Source organism: Anticarsia gemmatalis, chromosome Z (genome assembly GCF_050436995.1).
Source record: "Anticarsia gemmatalis isolate Benzon Research Colony breed Stoneville strain chromosome Z, ilAntGemm2 primary, whole genome shotgun sequence".
Taxonomy (NCBI): domain Eukaryota; kingdom Metazoa; phylum Arthropoda; class Insecta; order Lepidoptera; family Erebidae; genus Anticarsia; species Anticarsia gemmatalis.
In genome coordinates, this window is record NC_134776.1 from 19,908,090 (window position 1) to 19,932,501 (window position 24,412).

The 24,412-nt window shown below is 35.4% G+C and overlaps 1 protein-coding gene across 2 annotated transcripts; it reads right to left on the reverse strand.

Annotated features, from left to right (window-relative positions):
- Positions 1–1,280: 1,280 nt before the first annotated feature.
- On the reverse strand, positions 1,281–24,115 carry LOC142986282 (fatty acyl-CoA reductase wat-like). 2 transcript variants are annotated; one of them, XM_076134702.1, is made up of 11 exons: positions 24,086–24,115; positions 17,504–17,685; positions 14,101–14,191; positions 13,820–13,942; positions 12,848–12,972; positions 10,445–10,603; positions 9,282–9,391; positions 7,777–7,844; positions 5,045–5,231; positions 3,425–3,605; positions 1,281–2,983 (listed from the first exon to the last, which is right to left on the reverse strand). In XM_076134702.1, exons 2-11 carry the CDS (start codon positions 17,677–17,679, stop codon positions 2,614–2,616), a joined length of 1,590 nt encoding a protein of 529 aa, XP_075990817.1. In that variant the 5' UTR covers positions 17,680–17,685; positions 24,086–24,115; the 3' UTR covers positions 1,281–2,613. The 2 variants fall into 2 exon arrangements, with proteins under 2 accessions (XP_075990817.1, XP_075990816.1); XM_076134701.1 differs by lacking the exon at positions 24,086–24,115 and adding an exon at positions 22,286–22,474.
- Positions 24,116–24,412: the final 297 nt, after the last annotated feature.

Consider the following 24,412-nt stretch of genomic DNA (forward strand, 5'->3'; position numbering starts at 1 on the left):
GATTTTCTTTTTCTTTAGTTGTCAACAAATATAAGCCATAGACCAAAAATTATTATTTAAATAAACAAATACTTTCTAATTAATCCGGACTTCTAAAAATAATACTCCCAAATAAAAATAGGTGACTTAGTCCCCTTAATAAGTGGTACAAATTCTGTTACGAAACAACACAAACTTTAAGCTGTACGAAATCTGCCGATCTCCTTTTGTATGCAAATCTGTACCCCGATTCTCTACCACTATCGACTACCGACAACCGGCTAGCTATCGAAATTTTGACATTTAGAATGTACTGCCAAGCAAGTTTCTAGGACGCCCGTCAGAGGCGCTGATCAGATATTCATACAAAATTTCTCGATGACAGGTCGGTTGTCGGTAGTCGATAGTAAAAGAGAATTGAGCTACTGATCAGCGCCTCAGACGGGTATCGTAGGAAATATTTTGGCAGTACATTCTAAATGTCAAAATTTCGATAGCTAGCCGGTTGTCGGTAGTCGATAGTGGTAGAGAATCGAGGTACAGTATTACGCACATAAGAATATTTAAACGGGATATTATTCTGATTAATGTATTTAGTAATCTTACTTTTGCTCTCATCTCCAGTGAGATGACCCTACACAAACACATACATAACTCTGACACCTTACAAATTCTTAGTTTCAATATTCCTGGATCGAGCAAAATCTATTTAGGATAAATTTAGCATCTGTTGGGACATTTCTCAATAGCTTTTCTAATAGCCTAGAGTAACAGTAAAGACTAATAAACCTCAGCCAAGACAGCATCAAAAAAATACTTGGTGCTTTCACAGGACACTACGGCACGAACTACATGTTAAATAAAATAGGAGCCATAGATGACCCTAAATGCAGGCACTGCAATGAAGAAGCAGAAACCATGAAACACATACTGTGCGAGTGTGATGCTTTAGGAAGGAAAAGAATGGATCTTCTAGGATGCGGTTACCCTAAACCAGAAGACTACAGGCTGCTTCCGGTGGGGTGCATAGCAAAACTGATAAGTTTTGCCCTGCCCCCCAACGTCTAGAGTAGCAAAGGAGGGGGTGACACAAAGGATCAGGAATGGTCGAAGTGTCAGCCAGGTATTAACTGGCACCCCCACCCCTAAGAGAAGATAAGATAAGAACAGTATAGACTCACTCGCTCTACAAAACGTGAGTGTATTTTATTCACTTCTGCCTACAACTTCGTGCATAACATGGTGTTATATTATTATGTGTACGTGTCAAATAAATAGCTAAATATATTATATTTAATAGTATATTTTCAATAGATTACCTTAAATCTAAATTAGACGGTAAAACAATTAATTTAAAACAGCAGTATAACATTGATGTAAAATCCACGAGAAAAAACATAAAGCTTATTAAAAAGAAAGAAGAAATCAAATATTTATTTTACATAAAATAAATCACAATGTTTAGAATATTTAAACAAACTGTAGGATGAGAAACGAATCACTTAGCAAAATAACTTTATATAAAACTAGTTATAACTTAAAACTTACTATCTATTGGATTACTCACTAGGCGAACCTGTATTGAGGAAACCATACTAAATATATTATTTAAAAAATTGCTCTCTTGCAGTTGTTACACCCTATATAAAGCCCATACGAAACGAGCCGAGACGCGGCGAATTCACTATTAATAAATCAATCCTACTAATATTTTAAATGCGAAAGTTTCTGAGATTCGATGTACATATGTATGCTCGTTGCTCTTTCACACTAAAACTACTAAACCGATTCTGATGAGATTTAAAACAGAGATAGTTTATAAATTAGATAACGAAGTCGCAAGGAATAGCTAGTTTAGAATAAGCCTTTATTCCTAACGTTTTATTACACATGTCATAAAAATTAAAGTTAATTTAAAATTGATTTATTCTCAGTATATTCACCGCGCCTCCTCTTGTTTGCAAAGGATTCCTACGGGTTTGAGAATCTACCATCACTTAACTTATCTTTATAAACAGACGAATTTCTTTCATCATTCATAGCCAGTTTCACATCAGAAAAGTAGTAAACGACAGATAGTAAAAAACAACTGTGAAAAATTTCGACTGACAATCTAATCGATTCTTATTGAGAAGTTGTGGACGTATTAAGGTCCCGTTTAACTACTTATAATTACCTATCAGATAAAAAAATGATAATCGTTTTGAAACATTCGATATCAATAAACGGTAGCTCAATTCTCTATTACTATCGAGTACCGACAACCGGCCTGGGGGGCTATCACGTAACTCAGTTGATAACTATTTGAAAGCCACTATGCTGTACATTGCTTTCTTCCTCAGATTAAAGTGATTAACACGGTACATCAAAGCAGCAATGTACTGAATAGTGACCATCAATTTGACGCACACTAGTTGTCAAATGAGATACGTGATAAGCCCGCTGTCATCGATAAATTTTGTATGAAAATCTGATCAGCGCCTCTGACGGGCGTCGTTGAAACTGTATTGGCAGTACATTCTAAATGTCAACATTTCGATAGCTAGCCGGTTGTGGGTAGTCGATAGTGGTAGAGAATCGAGGTGCAGATAGCTTTTCTAACACTTAATTATAAACTGGCATTTAACAGTTAATTTACACAAAGACTAGATTAAAAACATATAGTAAACCACTAAGAGCAAACATTAACAATTTAGCGATACCATAGACGTATAGTAAGGAGACTATAAGATGTAATTTATGCAGCCAAAACTGTTTCTTTATCGCATACTCGGTGGAATTGATACCATCTTTGATGATATACTTTCGTAAGCCCATACACCAATATGAGACGTATTCTTCAAAGTCGATCTGTGTGGTGTCAAAGTCGAAGATAACTTGGTCGACTGGTGAGAGACTTTTGTACAGTTTGTCAGCATTCCTGTCGTCAAATATCCAGCTACGAGTTGTGAAGTACGATAGCGCGAGAGACATCTTGTAGATCTTCTTGAAGAGTTTTATGAACCTGGAAATTAAATGATATTTATTGATGAGTTATTTCTGAGTACATTTGACGGTAATTTATCTGTTCAATAGCGTTTTTTATATGAGTTTTAACGCTATTGAATAGATAAACTATCGTTAAATGTACTCAGAAACTCTCAATTCAAAAAAATATAGGAAGAGAGAGAATTATTTTAGTTTTTTTTTAATGAGGGAATAATCTGAATTTATAACAAAAATAATTTTGACAAGAAGTAAACAAAATTTTAACAAATATTCGTTTTCGGCAAAATGTTAAAAACTAACAAAATGATCTAAGTAGGAGTCCGTTTAGTTACATACCCGGTATTTATTTTAAAAACTGGATTGGACCCATATTACATGGGAGCAATAAAATAACAAATACTTTCCTCAACATCTTCGAACCTAAGTAAAAAAACGACAACTTAAAATTTTAACTTACATTGGTTTTCTCCTTAGCAGCACACAGACGCCGTCCAGTAGATAGCCGGGAATGTAATGATAAAGCCACGTGAGGAGCCAAAACAGCAGTTTGTTAGATGTGTTGATCGCATACATGTACCATACCGCGACTGGCGTTGGCTCATTCACACCCGCAGTCTTCACTCCCGTGTTTACCAGTTCTGAAAACTTTTATTGTATTAATAGTTATAAGATTTAGTTCACTACTGTCCCACTAGTGGGCTCTAAGACTAAACCGTTAATCGTTAATGTAATAAATAATTTATTACACACTTGGATACCTCAATTAACATCCTCTATGGTACTAGCTGTGCCTCGATTCTCTATTACTATCGACCACCGACAACCGACCTGTCATCGAGAAATTTTGTATGAAAATCTGATCAGCGCCTCTGACGGGTGTCGTAGGAAACATTTTGGCAGTACATTCTAAATGTCAACATTTCGATAGCTAGCCGGTTGTCGGTAGTCGATAGTGGTAGAGAATCGAGGCACTGAATGCAAATTTGATTCCCGACTGTCAAAAACATGAGCCAAGTATTGCATATTTTTTATTAAATAAATATTAGTCCGACTTTTGCGTAAACGTTGAGTTTCTTGCGTAGAATTGAATGCTTTAGCTACCCTACTTGGGTATGTCATTGATTTTTAAGAGGCATATGTTCGATAATGCATTCTGTCTTAGTTATTTCATTTTACAAAAGACGTTCTCAGGTAGTGGTCGCTTAGGGTGGGCTTTTGAGATTAAATCGATAACAATAGGGTATTAAACTACCCTTCAAATAGGAGCTACTCTTCTTGAAATTACAAAAATTCTTTATATAGAAGGTACTGGTTTATAAAGACATCACAAGTAGATAAGTATTTATAGTAAATTTCTAGGGATCAGATGAATTATTAAGCTATCGATATCTTGCGCTATGAACGAGGAATTTAATATGGCTTAATTATTTGGGGCTACATTAATATAAATAAATATAGTGGGACAATTCACACACGGTCATTTGGTTCCAAACTAAGCAGAGCTTGTACTATGGTAACCAAATAACTGATAAACATACTTATATACTTAACCAGGCTCAGAACAAATACTCGTGCTCATCACACAAAGATATGTCCCGGGTGGGATTCGAACCCACCACACGTGGCGCTACGGTTGTCGCGGCGAGGTGACCGCTTAAACCACTGCGCCAAATGTGCAGTTAATATAATTTTATTAACTATTTGTTTTCCTTTGCTAAACCTTTTAAATACTCTATGTAATCGTAATCCACACTAATATTATAAATGCGAAAATTTTTGAAAATGTATATTATGTATGTATGTTTGTTACTCTTTCACACAAATACTACCAAACCTATTACGATGAAATTTGGAATATAGGTAGCCGAAGACGTAGAATAGCACATAGGCTTTTTATCCCGGAGTTCCCGAGGTATCGGGATTTACACGGGAAGGGTTTCCACGCGAAGTCGCGGGCGGCCTCTAGTATACTATAAAGCTTATTATATTATACTAGTAGTTCCTGAGAGTAGCGCGTTCAAACAAACAAACTCTTCAGCTTTATAATATTAGTATAGATGAAAACAAATTCACTTACTATAAGAGCACAAATTCCTGGCACTAGACAAGGAATATATCTTGACGTCTCCTGGCGGATTGGTGCCGGTCTCGTACCCCGCGGCTATAAGCCCGTTGTTCACGTAGTCTACGGGCACGAAGCTCCAACGAATATCGTCTTGAATGTAGAGCACGTGTACTAGACCCGTGCCTGGACCTAAGACCAGCTGAAAGGAAAATAAATTATGTTTTAGACGTGTCTACATGAGCGGAAGGAAAATGGAAGCACTTATACTGGTGCCAGCTTAGCCGTAACCATTGCATGTTTGTTATATATAAATAAATAAAGAGAACAGGCAGTTTACTTTAGGATGCCTGACGTTTTTGCCGCGTTACTTGTTATTACCTGGATAATTAGCTTATACAAATGTATGTAATTTTGCTGATTGTAGACAACTGGAGGATCTATAACTATGCACGAAATGCAGTTAATGTTATAATTTTTTGATAAGTATCACAAGGAATTGATCATATTGGCAATGTCTATAAAAAAGAGCAGTACCATGAGTTGGCGTAGTTAAAAACTAGAGTAGTTAACGTGAGAACGCAACTACAATAGTGGGCTCAAATAGGGAAAAAATGAACGACAAAGCCAATCTACATTCACTGTTGTTTAATTTAACTACACGTTATTAAATATGGCGACCCATGGTAGCAATTTTGGTACCTTAACTATCCGCTAGAGGCGCTGTTCGAGTTTTACGAGAACTACAGTGTCTCCGGGAGACTATGGTTACCAACTAATGGTAGCGCTACAGGTGCATAATACTCGTAACCGGCGGTCTTGTATGACAAGATGTTTGGATGTGAGTGAGGCAAGGGAAGTTTGTAAGTATCGCACTAAATGACGTTCGTTGGTCTTTGTCTATCCCTATGGGAAAAAGCGTGATTTTATGTATGTACGTTTAGAATAAAATAGGTAAAATAAAAATCTCGTGTGTGTTATTTACGTGCAATTAAATAGTTTTTAAATAAAGACAAAATAAATATCAAGATGCTAGGTAGAGATATCGGAGGCATTAGCAACGCTAACCGGCCAGGTGCGAGTCGGACTCGCACACGAAGACTTTCGTACTATCAGCTATAAAAAATGGTTTAACAAAAGTTGCGTGTGAGCTGCATGGCGGGATTTAAATTTATTTTATTACTAATTGTAATAGCGACAACACAGGAGCCCTTGACCACCGGCTACTTATCGAGAAATTTTGAATAAAAACCTATCAACGCCCTAGAGGGTGCCGTACCGACTTATTGTTAAATGCCAAATTATCGATACTCAACAGCTGTTATGACTGTAGAGAATCGTGCTACGAGATTCAACTGTCTAGTTATCATGAGATACAGTTTGATGACAAACAGACGGACAGCGGAGTCTTAGCCATAGGCGTATTGCCCTTTGGGTGCGGACCTTAGCAATCTTCTATTGAAATCAAAATAAAAGAAACTACTTAAACCAACCCTCCTTGAGCCTTACTTTACTATTCAATTTTAAATAATCACAGGATTATCTGCTACAATGACTGTTTGTATGAATAAAAGAATCCATTGAGCTGAAAATCGCTGAACAAAGACCAGTATCTTTAGAATCAAATTTCCTTTTAAAGAATTTTGTTTTGTTATAGCATTATGAACCTTGTATACGTGTATAATACATAAAATTTTGCTTTAAGCGGCAAATAGCAACAAAGTATTTTTCTTTATCTTAGCATTTTGAACCTTATTATAACAATATAAGGTTGAATTTGGCTTAAAGCGGCTTAACAGCAACATAAATCCGGCATAAGATAAAAATCTTACGAAAAAAATACATCATTGATATTCATAGAAACATGATTTCAAAGGTCTTTTGTAAACTTAGTTATAATAGAAAATGTAGTTAATATCTTTCTCGTTTCTTTATCCGCACCCTCTTCCGTATGATTTGATCCTAATGCTTATTTCATGTAAGGATGGTTTCAAATAATATGGAATGGAAGGAATTACGGTCAGAATGAAGATTTTAAAGAATATTTCTGCGTTGGAAATGAGGTTTGGGTCACAACGAGACATTTATAAAGATACGAGTACAAATGTGACTGGAAAGAAACCAGTTCTGAATCAAGAATTTATGGGTCACAAATATTCTTGTCGTAAGGGAATGTAACCCACGACCCCTTCGTAAATACCCTAATAAATGCGACAAAGACATTATTGTGGGTTATTAGGCAGCGCGTCTTATTTATGGGGTGGATAGCAGATTCTGCTGGCGGGTCATTCAATGGATGGGTGACCGCATAGTGGTATTTGAACGGGACGTCTCCGTGCTTCTGGGGCCACGTAAAAAGTTGTTCAATTAAGATAACAGTCGTTAAGCACTTCGGGCGGCTTGAACAACTTTGACACTAGGTTGACCACTAACCATACGAGAAGAAGAAAAAGCGTTTCGGGCAGCCTGGGCAACAAGAACTAGCTCATCTTCATCTCATCTCTTATCTCACTTTCTAATAGCCTATTACCTATTTATCTAATATATAACATTCTCGCGTCACAGTTTTCGTTGCCATGCTCCTCCGAAACGGCTTGACCGATTCTTATGAAATTTTGTGAGCATATTGAGTAGGACTGAGAATCGGTCAACATCTTTTTTTCATATCCCTAAGTGACACCATTTCTTTTTTAATTTTTAGTGCACAACAACGTTTGCCGGGTCAGCTAGTATATATAGATACTTACACCACTCGCTCCGTGTGCGCAGCTCATGTCGGCCCAGCCGGGTGAAGGTTCCTTGTACGATGATATTACTGAAAATCATATAAAATTTTGCTAAAGCATTATCGGACTTAAGCAATGAACATAATATTAGCTACAATAGAACGAAAGAGGCCTGAATCTGTTTTAAAAACAATTGCAAATGTGTGACGTAAGTATTTCATAAACAGCAAGTAATCCATTTATGAAGCTGAAGAGTTTGTTTGTTTGTTTGAACGCGCTAATCTCAGGAACTACTGATTCGATTTGAAAAATTCCAGTGTTAGATAGCCTATTTATTGAGGAAGGCTATAGGTTATATATCATCACGCTACGACCAATAGGAGCGGAGTAGCAACGAGAAATGTTACAAAAACAGGGAAAATTACGACGCATTCTCTCATATTTGACGCAAGCGAAGTCGCGCGGGTCAGCTAGTGTTATATGTAAAGACTACAATTTAAATAAAATTTGAACTAATTAAGGAGTAATTTGTATTTCTGTATACTGGTATAACATTGATACTGAAAAATATAGAAATTTCTGCTAAAGCATTTTCGTATGTAAGCAATGAACATAGTATTAGAATAGAAGGAAAAGTAGCCTGGGGGACTATCACGTATCTCAGTTGTCAAACATTTGAAAGCCACTATGATGTACATTGTTTTCTCCCTTAGATTATAGTGATTAATACGTTACATCAAAGCAGCAATGTACTGAATAATGACCATAGATTTGACGTATACTAGCTGTCAACTGAGATACGTGATAAGCCCGCTGAACCTGTTTTAAAAACAATTGCAAATGTGTGACGTTAGTATTTTATAAACAGCAAATAATGTTATATGTAAAGACTACAATTTAAATAGAATTTGAACTAATTAAGGTGTAATTAGTATTTATGTATACTGGTATAAAATTGATACTGGTATTTTTTTTTTTAATTATTCGTGTTGTTTGTGAATAGTGATTTGCACAAAAAAGAATCTAAAAATGACGTAATCCACACAATTTTGCTTGTTTACATTATTTTTGGATAGATTTTAAACTTTTGTTTTAATTGTACTAGATGTTTTTTTGGATTAATTCCAATTAAATAAAGTGTAATAATCATCCTGAAAATTTTAAATTTTATAATCAATTGCGGGCCATATTTTAACTTCCGCGGACCACTGGTTGGGAACCACCGGTCTTAACAGTTGCGTAATTATAAAATACTAGCTGACCCGCGCAACTTCGCTTGCGTCACATAAGAGAGAATGGTTCAAAATTTTCCCCGTTTTTGTAACATTTTTCACTGGTACTCTGCTCCTTTTAGTAGTAGCGTGATGATATATATAGCCTATAACCTTCCTCGATAAATGGACTATCTAACACTGAAAGAATTTTTCAAATCGGATCAGTAGTTCCTGAGATTAGCGCGTTCAAACCAACAAACAAACAAACAAACAAACAAACTTTTCAGCTTTATAATATTAGTATAGATTTACCTATCGCTGGTCGTACGATGCAGACAGGTACTCGTTCAGCCCATCGTTTCACTTCCTCCTCAGCTACGGCCTTGGCGAAGGTGTACGTGTTAGGGTACCCCTTGATGAAGCTGAAATTGTATATATTGTAAAATTAATGGGTTTCTAACAGAGCAAAGGTGGTTTAAAAGCATTAGGAGTACCTAAAGATGAAAAATAATTAAAAACATTTTTTTTAATTTAGACCAAACATTTGCACTTGTATCTTACAAGTTACACCTAGTTAGTGAATTTGCTGCCAACTCGAAAGTTTAAGGAAATCTACGTTTTTTATGTTGATGTCGAGAAATTAGAAGTACCTAGTGATAAAAGATGATCCAAGTCAAATTTCGACACTAATGGCTGACATAGTAACAATAAGCAAATTTATCGTTAGTACGAAAAGTGGAGAGAAACTTTTGCTTACTATTTCTTTGCCAGTTACATAGCTTTTTATAAGACTTATAAAAAGCCCCCTTTTTACTCCTTTATAGCTGACCCGGCGAACTTCGTACCGCCTAAAATATACAAAATTAAATGTCTATTTTTCAATGTTTCTGAGAGATATTCTTAATATTTTTAACCGTAAAAACCTTCTCCTAATAATTACCAGCCATTCACGCGTGATGCCGTGACCAAGGAAAACGGATTTCATTTTTATATTTATGAATTTATATTTTATATTTATCATATCATTGGTGGTAGAAGACTTCATATCATTTAGCAACCAATTACCGAACTAGATTTGAAAACTCGTCAACCTTAATGGTAAGACGGACAACACGCTGCTATCACACCACCGAATCCACTCGCACTCTAGCCCTCCAATATTATAACAATGAGGCTAGTTGCGCTCACCGGTCGGTAAACGATCCTTGGGTTAAGCAAACCTTAGCGCGGTCATTCTATAGATGGGTGACCGCATAGTGGTATTTGAACAGGGCGTCTCCGTACATTGGAGGGCACGTAAAAAGTCGGTCCCGGTTGTTGGCAATTAAGATAACAGTCGTTAAGCCACGTCAAAAGCCTTCGGGCGGCTTGAACAACTTTGACACTAGGTTGACCACTAACCATACGATAAGAAGAAGAAGAATGTAACTATACAAAAAAACCAAAAAAAATGCATAGGTATTAATTGTACTTACGTATCCTCAAACTCCTTGATCCTCTCTTCATCAACGTTCTCCACAAGACCTATCAGCACATCTGGAGGCACAGGACTTGGGTAGAACTGCTCCATCACTTCCTTATCCAGGTTCTTACTGTTCGCGTTGGCGTACGCTGATGACACGTGCACAAAAGATCTGTGAAACATTAGGAAGTTAGTTTTATATCAAGGATGAAACATTTTTTTATAAATAGTAAAATATTTTTTCAATTCGCACCAGTAGTTTCTGAGATTAGCGCGTTCAAACAAACAAACTCTACAATTTTATAATACTAACTGCCCCGCGTAACTTCGCTTGCACCGCATTAGAGAGAATTGGATAATTTTCCCCGTTTTTGTAATATTTTTTACTGGTACTCTGCTCCTTTTGGTCGTAGCGTGATGTTATAAAGTCAAAAGCCTTCCTCAATAAATGTTCTATTCAACACAAAAACATTTTTTCGATTCGCACAAGTAGTTTATGAGATTAGCCATTTAAAATTTACTGCAAAAATAGTTATTTCGGGGGTTACTAAAGACGCTTATCATATTTTTATGTAACATTTTAATTTGGTTTTGGTTGTCGATAGTGATGGACAGCTACAATTAAATGTGTAGGAGACACGAGTTATCGGGCTACTGGCGATGCAAATTTTATATTTTGATAGATTTACTAAATAAAGAACATTTACAATACCTAATAAGTACAATACTCTCCCATTGCCGGGCAAGTGCTCTCGCATGAGAGCTAGGTCTAACCCTCGGTTTCTGAATACATTTAGCGGTAGTTTATCTATTCAATAGCGTTTATTTTATATGATTTTAAACGCTATTTAATAGATAAACTACCGCTTAATGTACTTCAGAAACCGGACAATAGCCAAGTTAGCGTACATTTTTCGGAATAAAATACTAAAAAAGGTAGTTGTTTTTAGAGAAATACGGCAAATATGAATAGCCCTAAAGGGAATGAAAGTTTGTATATTTTTTTAATGAAAGTTTGAAACTATGTCAATTCTTGACCGATCGGGCTGAAACTTTGCATGTACTAAGCTATTTTAACGTAAACTGCCCTTAAGAAAGGACTTTGATAAATTTTCATCCCTGATGGGATAAAATAGGGGATGGAGTTCGTATGAAACTTTGTTAATTTCAAACTGATCGGGCTGAGACTTTGCATGTATAAAGCTACTATGGTGCAAGCATTACCTAAGAAAAGATTTTGATAAATTCCACCCATAAGAGGGCTAAAGTTGGTATAAATCTTCTTAAATTTTCGACTGATTAATCTGAAATTAAGCTAGATTCACTCAATACTTTTGCTTCGGGAAACCATTTCACGTGGACGAAGTCGCGGGCGGTAAACTTGTACTATAATTCCGCATACGTGCAAGCAATCCAGACGCTGTAAATAAGCGACCGTCCGCTGCACGAGTTATCGGGCTACTGGCGTTGCAAATTTTATATTTCGATAGACTTTACTAAATAAAGATCATTTACAATACCTAATAGGTATTCTCCCACTGCCGGGCAATTGCTCTCGCATGAGAGCTAGCTCTAACCCCCGGTTTCTGAGTACATTTAGCGGTAGTTTATCTATTCAATAGCGTTTATTTCAGACGCTTTTAAACGCTATTGAAAAGATAAACTACCGCTAAATGTTCCTCAGAAACCGGGCAATAGCCAAGTCCGAGGGCTTTGTATAATCTATACTAATATTATAAAGCTGAAGAATTTGTTTTTTTGTTTGAACGCGCTTGATTGATTTAAATAATTAGGTAAGTAATTTTACTGTTGTATAGCCTATTTATTGAGGAAGGCTATATAACATCACGCTACGACCAACAGGTGCAGGGTACCAGTAAAAAATGTTACAAAAACGGGGAAAAATTGTATGACCCGTTCTCTCTTATGTGACGCGAGCAAAGTTAGTCAGCTAGTAATATTGCCTAAATTACGATATTTTCTTTCACCGTTAGAGCAAGTAATAATTAATTCTAACACACGTTATATGACGTTTTGCCTCGGGTTCAAAGACACAAACACTTGTATGAAAAACAAATGCTTAAACCACACGACTTATCGTCCTTTTAGTTCTTGATAATGATACGATAATTATAGTGACTACCTGAGGCACCCATAGCCAGTTGCGCTCACCGGTCGGTAAACGATTTGTGGGTTAAGCAACCCTTGGCGCGGTCATTCCATAGATGGGTGACCGCATAGTGGTATTTGAGAGCGTCTCCGTGCTTCGGAGGGCACGTAAAAAGCCGGCAGTTGTCTACTAAGATAACAGTCGTTAAGCCATGTTAAAGGCCTCTCGGACGGCTTGGACAACTTTGACACTAGGTTGACCACTAACCTTACGACAAACAACAAGCAAGCAGCAGTGACTACTAACCTCAGGTTCTTGCAAGCCTGAGCAAGTGTGAGAGCCTCTCTCGTACCGCGGACATTGATCAACGTTGTCACTCGGAGGCACTCGTCAAACCGAGTTGTGGCAGCCACGTGGAATATTACATTCACCTGAAAGTTTAAAAAGATAAAGACCCGGTTTATTCATTTCTAAATGGGTGACTGGGTTAATGAAAAATTATTAAAATCGTTCTCGTAAAAGGTTAATCTCAAATGCTCAGACTTAATTATTTTTTCGTAAATAATGTTGAAATTGTAATTATTACAGACTGAAATATTTAATGAGACACTGACAATGATTTGATACCAACGAAAATAAGACATAGTGACGTCACTACGTCGTATTTCTGTACTAAAATGTGTTTTTGACATTTTATAAAGAGAAGCTGATTTTAATGGTAGGCAAGTACCCTAATATTAGGTTGTTCGGAAAGTCATTACGTTTGTCTGTGACGGTCTATAATATAATACTTATACGTTATTTTGTGCGATATACCAATCGGTTCATATCTAACGGAAGACGCGTCTGTCGACGCGTTTTCGTAGGGTCTTTGCATCAACACAAAATCAGTTAAATGTGTAAGGTTGAACTAATATATATGTATTTTTTTATTTTTTTCGTTTTTAAGCTCTTGCGACTTGTACACATAATATTATTATGCAACGGGTCTTAAACACAGTTGAAAATTAATGGTTAGGAAACCTCTAGTACCATATTTTCGGCAAATAGAAATAATTTGGATTTGAATTTGAATTTGACCTTATTTGTTTACCCGACGTTTTGATCGAATTACATAGACCGTGGTCACGGGCTGAGAGTCAGCCCGTTGCATTATAGTATTATATGTATTTTTCTGTTCAAATGTTACCCGACCGACAATACGGGAGGCATTTTCTGTCAGATTTGAACCGACCCTCTGATCTTCTAAGTGCGGCTTTAGAAATAAGTAGTAGGTACCTCTTGCATAAGCAAATTCCAGTCATTGTCACTGAGGCCCAGTTTAAGATCGGCCACGTCGCCGGTCACGGGCACTATGCGTTCTGCGAACTTTGGCTTTTTCGATCGTAACGAATCGAAAACCTGAAAAATGACAAAATGGGTTTGAATAGATTTTCCCACTGCTGGGCAGGGGTCTCTTTAGCGAAATGAGAAAGAAAAAACGTATTGTCGCAGTTTTTTACTAAAATAGGTTTATAGTGTGTTTATGAATAAGAGGGTAATAGTTTAATTTTACTTACAGGATCTTCCAAAATAACTTTGAGTCTCTCTTCCACTGTCTTTCCTTTCTTCGGTCTCATGAGTAAATATACTTTTGCGATGTCACATGCTCTGTAAAAGAAATTATATATTTTTAATTAGAGAGAGGTTCGTTACAATAATGTATGAACAATCGCTCTGTAAGTCGTTGAATATATTTATTATTTTTAAAACCTATATTCTATATAACCCTATATTATATAAGCATATTTATACTAATATTATAAAATTGTAGAACTTGCTTTTTCTCAGGAACTACAGGTGCGTATTAAAAAATATATTTTACTGTTGGATAGCCTATTTATTGAGGAAGGTTATAGGCTATATAACATCACGCTACAACCAACAGGAGCAAAGTACCAGTAAAAAATGTTACAAAAATGGGCGAAATTATGGCTCATTCGCTCTCATGTGACGCAAGTATATGTGCGCTGGTCAGCTAGTATTATATACATATTTATTATGTATTTTTTTACCGAAAAAAATCTATATTTATAATTATAGCCTATAACCTTCCTCGATAAATAAGCTATCCAACAGTAAAATATTTTTTTAATTCGAACCCGTAGTTCCTGAGATTAGCGCGTTCAAACAAACAAACTCTTCAACTTTATAATATTAGTATAGATTAGGTTTTTGATTAGGTCATTATACAAAATTATATTGTATGTTGATTTGAGTTGTAAATACATAAGTAGAGTCGTATCATCGTAATAAATTATTATTAATATAGACATGTGAATTCATTATGAAAATACAAAGTTTCAATTTAAATGCATTTAACATTTAATACTTTCTTCGTTAATATTGTTTATTTTAATTACATTGTACAATAAATTTAAATTATTAAATGTTTGTTTATTGTTATGTTAATATTATTTCAATATGTCTTTGCAAAGTTATTTCAATTAAGTCACTCTGGTTATTTGTCTGCGATGTTTTCATAAGGATTATTTTTTCATTAAATATTAAGAGGAAGACATCAAAGGGCCCTATTTAAGCTCCCCTAAAACATGGGCGTGGCTTCATAAATCAATATCGCCAGACTACATCTGTAGCGTTAATTTATACCGAAGGGTCCACAGCCTCCCTTACCTGCCCTAGCAACGAAGGGCATAAAACCCTGTTGGCAGAAAGAGATGGGCGATCGGATCTCTCGCTCTAATATTTGGCTGCCATGATGTTCGAGACGATTCCACCCCAATTCGAAGTTCTATAGATTTATTTGTGTTTCGTTGATGTGATCAGAGGGGTAGCTAATGGACCCTCGTTGTTATGGACAGGCAGAGTCTCACTGTTGGTAGGTAGATGTGATTGGTACAGGCTGATGGTAATGTTGCATAGTAACTGAGTAAAATAAGAGATAGTGACAAACTGACTAACTGATTTTATTACATCATTAGTTAAACCTTTCTTCCAAACTGTGCTGGAGTAGGCTTCCAGTCTCACCAGATGCAGTTAAAAATTAGTATTTTACATGGAGCGACTGCCTATCCGACCTCCACACCCCAGTTACCTGGGTTATAACACGATACCCTTCGGCAAGACTGGTTGTCAGACTTTCAAGCTTCTGACTATTGTTAACGATTGCTGGTCTTGAGGATTTTGGGCATTCTATTCAAATCTTAACCTAGTTTTAATAACAACACGAATTCTTTGTAATGTAAGAATGGACCTTTTTCATAAAGATTGTTATTAAAAAAATCATTCCTTGAGTTGGCAGGCCCATAATGTTTACACCCTGTATACTACAGATTAAAGAGAGTATCTATCATCGATTGGAAACCATGTTTGTCCAGACAGTTCCACCCCAACACAGTCCTATAGAAATATTTGTACAGGTAAATCTGATGCCAATTAATTTCCCGATCCTTTGTGCCTTTGATGAAACCAAACACGACCCCCGTGCCTCCACGTCTAGACGGATGCTATACAAATCATAGATTTGTCGAATTTGGGGTGAAATTTCATATACTTAAATTCACCCCCAAGATCGAAGGGATGAATTCAATTTGCAGATAGACAGGAATTTAATATAGCGACGAATAAATTTGCGTGATGTTTATACGAAGAGCTGTATGGTAAGACTAGCAAACACTTGCGGATCTACTTGCGTTTTTATTTTACTTAGCTCTACGGATTCACTAGCCAGTTGCATTCACCGGTAGGTAAATGATCTACGAGCTAAGCAACCTTAGTGCGGACATGCTATAGATAGGTGATCGCATATTGATATTTGAGGTAAACGTCTCCGTGTTAGTTGACAATTGAAATGAAAGTTGATTAGAACTTTTGAGACTAGGTTTACTACTAATAACTATTTTATGAAATTTATTGTGTTTATTTCCACATTTTGAGGACAAAAAAGTACCTAGGCTTTACATCCTAAGCCCTAGTTTTAACACTTCTAGAACTTATCTTTTAGACATTATCAAAATTAGAATGTTTGTATAAATTATTTGAAATATAGTCCTCCTCCCTCGTTTGATAGGAGACTCTTGCCAAGCAGTGGGATAGCAATGGGTTAAAAAATCTCACGTATAAATTAAATAGGAACATATTATTATCAGATTGCAATAAATCTAATACTGCACCCTGCCGCCTACATTTTTTCAAAAGCCTAGTAGTAGTACATCGATAAATAAAATTACACAGACAGGTATTCGCGTTCATAATATTAATACGGGTTTTGCAAATAAATTAGAAGAAATATTTGTTTGTGTGATACCCTCTACCCTCTGATGTGGAAATTTGATCCCCTCCGAAACATGCCTTATGTACAAACAACCCTTAAAGAGATTTCGGGATGGCCTTTATTTACTCTTTGTTCGAATACATAAGGGTCTATTTAGGGGGTCTTTCAAGGTGACCATTTGTGTATGGAGATACATGTTATAGGCAAGGGACGCAAAGCCGTTAGGACGTTCATAATAATATCTAAAATGGTCGCTATTCAATAAAATTCAGTACACCGATTTTTACGCATTGAGTATAAGATATTTAAATAAAAACCTTTCTTCGAAATAAAAGACCTTTTTTAAATCCGCTTCGCAGTATTTTGTTGAACAGAACATGTTTTCCTAAAAACTCTGAGTACTAGTCGAGTCTTATTGAAATTTTACAAACATACAAACAACAAAGTACTTTCAGACCCAGGACAACTACTGGGTGTGTATGTAGCGCGGTCGGTTGCTGACTATCTAAGCCATCTCAGTTGAGGAATTATTTGAAAGCCACTATGCCGTACTTTGTTTTCTTCTTTAGAATATAGTGATTAACACGTTACGTCGAAGCAGCAATGTACTGAATAGTGATCATCAATTTGACGTACACTAGTTGTCTCATGTTCTATTGACCGGATAGACACATAGTGAAAATCCTTACCTAAACAGTTTCTCAATGAGTTGTTTCCCGATGAAGCCGGAGCCGCCAGTCACAAAGACGGTGGTGTCCTTATAGAACATCTGGATGTCCGAGTCTCCGAATTCTATCGCATCGTTAATATGCCTCTGGTAACGAAGACCTCTCTGCTCCACCACTTGCGCTGGATCCAAGCTCATCCTGAACTGTAACAAACAATTAATAAAAGTGTGATTATATTAAATATGTATTTGATATCGGTGACTAAAAGCACTCATAGCCAGTTGCTCTCACCGGTCGGTAAACGATCTCTTGGTTAAGCAACCCTTGGCGCGGTCATTCTATAGATAGGTGACCGCATAGTGGTTTTTGATCTGGGCATCCCCGCGCTTCGGAGGGTACGTAAAAAGTTGGTCTCGGCTGTTGTCTACTAAGATAACAGTCGTTAAGACATGTCAAAGGCCTCTCGGCTTGAACAACTTTGATACTAGGTTGACCACTAACCATACGACAAACAAACAGTGTGATTTTATTATTTGAATTATTTTAAGCACGTTGGTCCTCAATTTTTAGTTTTATCTAACCATTATTTATACATGCATTAAATCTCGCCTTGTTCCGATAGGTAGGCAAAGAAAAACATTATTATTATAGATTTATGTATTGGTGAACTCAGGATCTAACCTCTCCCTCATTACGGAACGAGACCCTTCCCTAATAGTGGGACATAAATGGGTTATAGGTACTTGTTTTAAGTCAGGATTTTCTAAGTTTTATTTACCTTATATTACAGAGACTTTGAACTACTGAGCACACTACCTTACTCCGAGCGACTACTATTTAGAATTAAAATTTCAACATTATTGATGAGCGAATAAAATAACTGTACAACAAAGTAATTTATATATTAATACGTGAAGCAAAAACTTTGGACCCCTTTTTACGAAAAACGAACGAACCCAGAAGTATGAAATTTGGTACACTTACAGTTTATGTGTAGGAGGATAGGATAGGTAGGATATTTTTAATAATAATGCTTATAAAGTCCATTAAATCAATAAATAAAACATTACACACACTACCACGCATTTGACATTTGCCTATAATATATACATAGAGCACTGACATAGGCATAGATTAAATAACTTATAATTTAAATTAATTAAAGTCGAATTTCAATAGGCGGCCTCAAGTATATTTAAATGCGTACCTACTTTATAATTTTGTAACGATTAAGTTAAGTAAATTAACATGAATATTGCATGTTATTCACAATGTGTTATTCAGGTTGCCTTTCGACCTGAATAAATTTGTTTAGATTGTTACAGTTAGTTGGAATTTCACTACAACAATTTAAACAGACAACATTGCCTACCCAGGTTGTGGACTTGCACAGCCATGGGTTGTGAAGGTTTTATAGGCAGTTGCTCCATGTAAACTACTGGTATGCAGCTGCATCAGGTGAGACTGGAAGCCGACTCCAACGAAAGGAAGAAAGTCTAAGCGAATGATGTCATAAAATTAGTTTGTCTGTTTGTCGCTATCTCATATTTTACTCAGTTACTATGCAACATTGCCATCAGCCTGTACCAATCATATGTATCTTTGGTTCCACCAAAGGCTAGGCTAATGTAGTTGAAACTTCATATTATTTTCAAGGTTTACCTAAAGAGCAATAAACCCTACCTCTTAAGCTTCGCTGTCAGTCTGTCGCCAGGCTATATTATATCTCATGAACCATGATTGTTCCATTCCTAAAAGGTAATAACGGGACCTAATTACTGAGTCTTCACTATCTGTTTGTCACCAGGGTGTATAAAATGAACCGTGATAATTTGACGGTTGAAATTGTTACACATTTTGTATTGTTTTACTGCTATAACAGCGAATATACTAAAAATATAATCTAATAGATATTTAAGAGGGCTCCTATACACCAAAATATATGTTATTTTTATGTTGATATTACATTTATACGAGTTAATATGGATGGTTTGGAAGCCTTTGCGAGCGAGGGTAATTCGCACTTGGCTAGTTTTTTATAACCGGCCAAGTGCTAAGATTACGCCTATTATGACAAAAGGTGTCGGTAGATATATCGGTGACCAGTAGTTGACAAATCTTGCCTACTATTATAGTAGGCAAGATTTGTCAACTACTGGTCATGTTATTAAACTTTTTATTCCAATGAAAATTAGAATAAATAATTATCACGTTTTGTCTGGATTATAAAATTTTATATATGTTTTGGTGGGCTAAAACACGTGAGTAGGAAGAAATAGGGAGGGAACTTTAGTTATTCGTGGAAATACCCGTATTGAAATAATCGTGTGAAACATTGTAATCTAAAGTATACCATGTCACAATGTTAGTTACCGAACTCCTCCGAAATGGCTTGACCGATTCTCATGAAATTTTATCAGCATATAGTAAGTAGGTCTGAGAATCAGCCTACATCTAATTTTCATACCCCTAAGCGACACCGGTTTTTTTTTAATTATATGGCAAAAATAACGTTTTTCGGGTCAGCTAGTAGACCCTAGGTAAATTTAAATAATGTATGTAGTCACAGTTTGTAGTACAATAGGCGTAAAATGTTGTTCACAATTAACATTATGTATCGCAACTCATTGTTGTTAAATGCAAAATATTTAGTTAGTATTTAATTAATTTTAACTCTTTACTGTCCTACCGCTGTTTATAATTTTAACCCTCTATTTAACCAGGGGGTAATCTTTGAAAGATACCCTACTCGTTTGGAGTCAGGAAAGGGTAATAGTGGGTTCTTATCGACTCTATTTCATCTTAGCAACCTCGATAACAGATAATTATCTATACTAATATTACAAAGCTGAAGAGTTTGTTTGTTTGATTGTCTGTTTGTTTGTTTGTTTGAACGCACTTATCTCAGAATCGACTGGTCCGATTTGAAAAATTCTTTTAGTGTTAGATAGCCCATTTATCGAGGAAAGCTAGAGGTTATATAACATCACGCTAGGGCTATTAGGAGCGAAAAAGTAACGAAAAATGTTCCAAAAACGGGGAAATTTATGACCTATTCTCTCTTATGTGACGCAAGCGAAGTTGCGCGGGTCAGCTAGTATCAAATAATTAACGGTATTATATAGTATTATCTTTTGGCGATTGAAAAGAGTGGCCGTGAGTATCTTGGTAGCTCTTCTCATAAGGCTATACTCCCCTTTCCGAGCTTGTCGTGGAAGTAATCATAACGAATCTTATGTGTTAATATTTGACCTAAATTATTAAATAACTTCATTTTCTTTTCTTTTGACATAAGATAGTGGTTAAATTTTATTTATAAAACACGTTTATGAGTGGGTAATTTCTATTGTATAATGATGAATGATGATGGGATCTCTTCCCTCGTTCGGGAGGAGATCCTTGGGAGTAATGACAATGCTATCACCCTGTTTCAAAGAACCTTTTGTATATTTGCATGTTATTCGTAAATTATTATAACATATTTGTAAATGGCGAAATATGTCTTGCACAGTCAGCCACATAAGTCGCTTACACCTTCATATTTTCAAAACCTCTTTATCACCAAATGTTAATAAATACATGGACAAAATCAGGTAGAATTCGAATTAATCATTTCCATCACCGTCAGATGTTTTCTCGATGGAATAATATGCAATACTACAAATATAGGGTTTCGAAAGATTAAATATGTTTAGGGACTTTTGGACCTGACTGTACACACCTACTTATTAATCTTATTCATCATGTTTTGTTACCATATTTTACGCAAATAATCTATTATAACAGAGGCGCCCATAGCCAGTTGCGCTCACCGGTCGGTAAGCGATCTGTGGGTTAAGCAACCGTTGACGCGGTCATTCCATAGATGGGTGACCGCATAGTGGTATTTGAGCTAGGCATCTCCGTGCTTCGGAGGGCACGTAAAAAGTCGGTCCCGGCTGTTGTCTACTAAGATAACAGTCGTTAAGCCATGTCAAAGGCCTCTTGGGCGGCTTGAAAAACTTTGACACAAGGTTGATCACTAACCATACGACAAACAAACATCTATTATAACGAAAAGGACTTTTCAAGCAAACTCTAGTACCATAATTTGCTATTCAAAGTTTCTCCCTCCCACCTAGAGAAGAGTTAAGTGTGTCATCACATTGGCCAACTGCCAGTAAAAGACTTAGAATCCTTTCATTCCTGAGAGTTGTTAGAAATAGTTTTGTTTTACATCTTTGACTAAATAGTAGAATAGCAACTGGTGTTTCATAAGATTCAATGGCAATTTACATAGCTTTATATTTTTTATTGAGAATGCCTATAAAATGGTAACAAGTTTGACAATACGTTATATCAATCGAAATTAGACAGAGCATTTCATAATCTATTGAAATATGTAATTGTAATAAAATTTAAGTCCACTTTATAAAAAAATTAAAAAATAATTCCTTTGAATAATATGCATAATTTTATTTTTTCACCGAATAATTATCATGCGATATTAACAGGCTTGAACATTTATATAAGAATTATATAATATGTATGTATTTATTTTTTAAAACGATATTTTTCACCATTTTCTTTTTAGCCATTAAGCATGTAATGTGCATACTGTAAAATCGGCTTTACTTGAAAAACAATATTTTATTATATAATTGAATAAACTGTCATGGTGGAAAACTAAATCAATTTAATATTAAATTTAAAAATATTTTTTTCTTTAAATTTAGAAATAATACCACTCGATTCTAAACTCAATCAAAGTTATTTCAGATTAGAATATCGTCTTAATTATTCGTAATTTGAAATATATATTACCAGTCGATCTCGCCTCATCGCTGAGTAGGCCTCCTAGCCTAGCCTCCCCCACAGCCTTTTACAGTTACCAGTCGCCGTCGGGAAAATACAACTTCGCTTATGTACTTCACTTCCAACTAGATCTTTTTATGTGTTATAACCAATTTCAATATTAAAATACCAATCGTGAATACAATTTTCAGACCTATGACGACATCAATTTTGCAACGCAATGTTTCCGCTCACTTCTCGGTCTTTACGATGTCATTCGTTCATCGATCCCGTGACGTTATCCGTTAGTTTACGAGAATACCTAGGACCTATTTATGACTTAACAAATATTTCTAAGTCTTATGTGAATAAAATATACAGCCTAATAAAGCTTTGTTCAATAATTTAAATCAAAATATTGAATTGTTAGTATGTTATAAACAGAAGCCACTTGTTAGTCAATAATTTGATTGTTACTAAAACACTACATTAGTGACGTCATAACCTAGTACAAGTTTTTTAAAAGTAGATAGTTTGTTTTTAAATAACTAATAATGTTATTTTTAAGATTGCGAGTGGAACAAAATAAGATTTTGTAAATAAGTTATACCAGGAATCGATTGCGGGAGTTGAGATACTGTTTGTAGCCATACTTTTAGTATTAGGTAGAGACTTTTAGAGAGAGTTAGTTTAGTATAAGATTTTAGTACATATAAAACTATAGTTTTTCTGTCTGCTATGTGGTTGTTTTGTAAAAATTACGGTTGTGGCATTGATGTAAAGATTATAATTAAGATCATTATTTTCTACTATAAATATAATTAACAATCAATATTCTATCAGATTTCATAAAATATTACCAAAAATAACTGCATAACTGTGTTATTAGACCCAAAAAATATATGATATGTTTTGAAAAAAATAGGACATGCCCATTAAAGTTAGCGATTAAGAAACAATTTCGCCGTACTTTGATCTAAGCTAAGCCACGATGCGTCGTCATTTGTGACATTACGCAAAAATGTTTTGTCATAATTTGATTACGTAACGAAAAAAAACACGTGGCTAATATATTTTGATAAAATACTAGTATACTTATAAAAAATAAAAGCTATTAAAAAGTTTAACTATTCAACACACATACATAACATGATGCATTTTTACCAAAAGGGTAGGCAGAGACCAAAAAACGCACAGTACGATTCTTACAAACTTTCTTTGTTTCACAAAATCGTCACTTGCTAAGGTCTCTACAAACTTCCCTTGCTCCATTCACATCCATACATCTTGTCATACAGAAGTTGAACTATTCAAAATCCTAAAGTTTCTAGTCTTAATGCATGTACTCTTCTAACAGTTATTGCCAAAGGGATATTTTGTAAAAAAAAATGATTTCTTTTTTATTCCAAATAATATAACGCACAGCATGATAGAAATGAAATATGCACTTGTTTTTATAGATGGGGTGAATACAGATATTTAAAATATTGGGAGTGTAAAAAAAGGGTGTAAGGGTTGATTTAAGATAGTCACCTTTATTTGTTTTGTAAGTGTAACAGAACAAAAATAATTCTGATGATACTTTCTACACACATACATACATAATAACGAAACGTTTTCCCACTGGGGTAGGCAGAAACCAAATTCATATTCTATTATTATCATAAATGCCAAAGGTTGGCTAGACTATCACTCAAAAAATATTTTGATTAAATAGCACACATATATTTATAACCTAGTTTAACACATTATATTCCGGGATTTGTCCACGTTTAAGAAGTCGCGGGGAAAAGTAGGCATAGCAAATATTTTACAAAAATTTAAACTTACATTTTTACAATATAATCACGTGAAAAATGGCACAGAACTGAACAAAGATAAGAAACATTCGCTTATTTATATATTACTATGCACCATTGTCGTAAGCAAGTAACGGAAAATTCGTTTTTACTAAACATACTAACGATACTCCGCGAGTCTGTTTGAGCGTGTTAATAAAATTTTACTCTTGTTTAAATTAATATGTTTAAAAAGATTTTGCTTTTTGGCAGTGTGTTTGTATTGCCATCACATAGCTGGTCGCGACAAAATATACATGATCGATGTCAATTATTTATACGTAGGCCAGGTTTACGGGCCGAACCGCCGCAATTACCT